The 3,954-nt window shown below is 38.4% G+C and overlaps 1 protein-coding gene across 1 annotated transcript in view; it reads right to left on the bottom strand.

Moving 5' to 3' along the window:
* The window catches only part of xpo6 (exportin 6), an 18,462-nt gene that overhangs the window by 8,068 nt on the left and 6,440 nt on the right, over positions 1-3,954 (bottom strand). The window contains exons 7-13 of the mRNA XM_032538690.1: positions 3,931-3,954; positions 2,918-3,044; positions 2,688-2,797; positions 2,435-2,543; positions 2,192-2,284; positions 296-365; positions 41-200 (exon numbers count right to left, since the gene is read on the bottom strand). The exon at positions 3,931-3,954 is cut by the window's right edge and continues 508 nt beyond it. Coding sequence (XP_032394581.1) covers positions 41-200; positions 296-365; positions 2,192-2,284; positions 2,435-2,543; positions 2,688-2,797; positions 2,918-3,044; positions 3,931-3,954 — 693 coding nt within the window. The remainder of the gene's footprint in view (positions 1-40; positions 201-295; positions 366-2,191; positions 2,285-2,434; positions 2,544-2,687; positions 2,798-2,917; positions 3,045-3,930) is intronic.

The raw sequence follows: 3,954 nt of genomic DNA on the forward strand, positions 1-3,954 counted from the left end.
AAAATCCTTCAACATTTTGGAAGAATATTAGAGCACTGACCTCTCCACCACTACCAGGGCGTCATTGAAACGTGCAGCAAAAACTTCCCCAATGAAATGCTCAGCCAAGCGTCCGACAGCTTGAAGTAGAGAGCTGAGGTCCCTGAGAGAACAGTGAAGTCGACGGCAATCATTCTCTGCAGAGATATTAAGCCTCCGATCTGAAAAAAGGACACCATGATAGGTCATCACAACATGTTACTATATATTACATTAGCATCACTCGATGTGAATGTAGCTAAAAAAGCATACTTACTTGTGCCATTGGTGACAATAAACTGCTGCAAACCCAGGTATACGTCCAAATTGTCTTGGAGGACTGGAAACTGGAGAGAAAAAAGGAATAAGGAGGTCACTGACTGCGATATATCACCATATCACGATATATCATTTCCTAATATGTAATAACATCCATAGCCATGTGAAAATAATTTTGTTTCTTTTGATTATTTTAAATTTTCTTTTTAATGTATACTACATACATACAAACAAGAAGAATGCAGTATCAGAAACTCTGAACCAAAGAATCTTTTGGAGGAAGTAGATCTTAACAGGAACCAATTTATGTGATATGTATATCTATACCTCAAAATTAAATTTCAGTTTTTATGAAGAACTGAGATATAAATAGAAGTATGATAGTGCATTCAATAGATACAGCAGTTAACTAAACATTGCAATATGCCTGATTTGTGTTCTACTAACCCAAGACTAACGTTATTCCCAAAAGACAAACTGTTACCTCAACTAAAATCAAAAAAAAAAAAGAGGTTTTGATTGTGTTACATTCTTATAAAATGTTGCAAGGTATTCTGAACTGTCTCTTGTAAAAACAAAAGTGAAACACATGACTCTCATATGTGAACATAACTGCTGTAAAGTGTCATTCCAATTCTGCCGCAGCACTGTTAATGTTATATTCAGATGTAAGAAATCATTTAACCTGACTAAAAATAAATGTTAAGACTTTTACTATTGGTTAAAAAAAATGTTAACTGAAATTTGACCTTCACCTTGCACATTAACATTAACTAGAAACATAGCATGAGTATCACTGTTGTGGGTACTTGCAGTTTAATATAACATATTTTACAATAATCTTGATAACTGGTTAAACTATTAACTATGATGAATGAATGATGAATATGTTTGAGTGACCTGATGCACAATTTGAACACACACATGGAAGCCAATCAAGGCCAACAGGTTTAGTATAATCTTCCTGAGTCAGTATTATTTTAATGAAAAAATGTTTAGTTTTAAGGTTCTAGAGCTAGAAATTATAATCTTTAGCCAAATAATCACCAATTCAATACAGGAATTTATTTTACAATATAATTATTACTTAGGTAGCCTGTCTGTGAAGTTAAACAAGAAATTCTTCAAAAAGGGAGGGAAAAAGATCAATAAAGAATTCTCAAAGAAGGCTGGCTTGCCCAGCGGCGGGTCTGCTCAGCGGTGTCTTCCTCCTGACGCGTCCCGCTGTCTATCCTACCTTCCCCAGCACCCTGTCCCTTCTCCCCTTTCTACTTGCCTGCCTACGCACAAGGGGAGGGGAGGGGCTGCTCCTCACAAAACCAATTCAGAGAGAGGTGACTGTTTTGGTGGACACAGGAGAGAAATACCTTGCATGCTCGCTGGACAATACTGGTGACTTTTTGTTTTACAGAAAGCTGCTGTCTTCTCTACAGAAAGTCCCCAGTTTTGTTGTTAGTTGCTTTTGTGAAAAAAGTCGCTAAGGGGGTCTGAAAAGTTGCTAAATCTAGCAACAAAGTCACTAAGTTGGCAACACTGTTCATGGAGACAGACGCTGTGTGCACGGAGGAGGCGGGCTGTGTGTGAGTGTGTGGAGTGCCAGAGAGACAGAAGACAGCAGGGAAAGGAAATCCAGCTGAACAAATGCATGTTTTAAACACGGATAAGAAAAAAAATGAATACGCTATGTATGGTGGCTGGTGTTGAGTGTGTGGCGCACCGCCACAAAGCTCTCGTAAGTCTACGTTTAGGAAACACTGACATTGGTGTTAAAGAAAATCTACTCCTGCAGCTAACTTGCACCCGCTGGATCTTTAAAATGGTAATATTGAAGTCCACTTAAAGATGCATTAAAACCTTACAAAATGTCAAGATAACATCAACTATGATCTCTTACCAAAGTAGAGAATGCATGGGATGGGAGCAGCTCCATCACCTTGGCTACCACCTCCAGACTCTGACGCAGGTACCTTTGCCACTCAGTCTGTTGCTACAGTTACCAAATGAAGGAAGATATTCAGACTTTGAAGTAGGCCTTTGTAATGTGTGGGTTCTTATGCAAATAATATAACAAACTTTACAGTTTTAGGTAAAAAAGGTGCAACTGACAGGCTGTGAAATTCAGGTAAATTGTTCTTACATCATCATCCAGAGTCTCATCATCCAGCTCTTCTAACTGGGCCTGATTGTATCTGAACTGTATGCGATTCAGAACTTCCCTTAGTAGAAGAACTAAGGCATCTTTGTACCTATTCAACCATACAAAAATATATTAGGCACATTTAAAACAAAAGAAACAAATGAATAACAGGCATTTTATACATTTGATTGCCTGTGTTTTATAAGGTTGCATTCATTCGAAGTGTAATAAGATACATTTTTGAGCAACTTACCTATTTAGAACACTTTCTCTGTCGGCGAGTCTGCTTTTGATTTTGGTTGTTAGAAAATCCAAAAAGACACTCCATATATCCAAACAGGCAAAGTAACCTTCATGGGAAGGCTGTTAAACCAACGAGAAACAGGTTTTATAATCAGTCAGTACTCATACTTTGAAGGAAACGTGAAGAATTCAAATCCTGTGCTGCATATGCAAATGACTGCTTGACACAATTCTCATTACCTGGTTGAAGGTGAACTTGAAAAGCAGGCCGAGAAACTCTACTATAGGAAACTGAGGACTGGACTCAATCCGCCTCAAGTGGACACTGACAAACAGGCGCAGAAAATCTGTGAACTTTTCCAAGTAACTGCAAGATGAAGGAGAAAACTTTAACCAAACAAAACAGAAACTTAGCACAGACATTGTGTACATCTTGTAAATTACCTTACATAGTCAATGCTTGTCAATAATAATTATGATTTCTTAATCCAAGACTGGGGACCTACATTGTCAAAGAATGTTTCTCAGCCCTAATATCTATCTTGACAATGGATAGTGACAATGCGGGTTGTGTATCTATCTGCACATACTACAAGAACACTCATAAAATATCAAACTTGATTGCTAATGACCCCTAAAAGAGGTGATGAAATTAAGTCAAATGATATGTGTGGGACGGCAATATATATGTATAAATTCTAACGGGACCATAGAGACATAAGCTCATTCAAGCTACTGTCAAGTCAACTGAAAAACAGACCAACAGTGTTTAAAAGTTACAAGTTTTAAAGTTACTTATAATGGTGCAGTTTTAAAACATAGGTAATTTTAATCTGTTTATTGATCCCCAATGGGGAAATTACAATTAGGGTATGGTGCTCAAGAGCACCTGGCAGTGCCCAGGAGGTGAAGTGGCATCTCTCCAGCCACCAATCCACACTCCGTACTTTTTGGTCCATACGGGGACTTGAACCAGTGACCCTCCGGTTCCCAACCCAACTCCCTACAGACTGAGCTTCTTCCACCCCCAAACAGGGTAGAATATGATCATGTTGCTGAGGTACAAAAGGCATTTTTGAGAGATTCTAAGAAATACCACAATGCAACTTCTGACTGCAAATTAGCTTGGAGTACAACAAAAGTAAATATGAGCAGCTGCATATCTCATGGTGTTGTCATGGTAGTATACACTCTAGTCTGCAAACACCGACATATGCACAAATATTGGTGTCAACGAATAGAGTGAGCCAAACCTCTCATCAAGTTCCTGTAGGCGA

Source organism: Etheostoma spectabile, chromosome 15 (genome assembly GCF_008692095.1).
Source record: "Etheostoma spectabile isolate EspeVRDwgs_2016 chromosome 15, UIUC_Espe_1.0, whole genome shotgun sequence".
NCBI classification, from domain to species: Eukaryota; Metazoa; Chordata; class Actinopteri; order Perciformes; family Percidae; genus Etheostoma; species Etheostoma spectabile.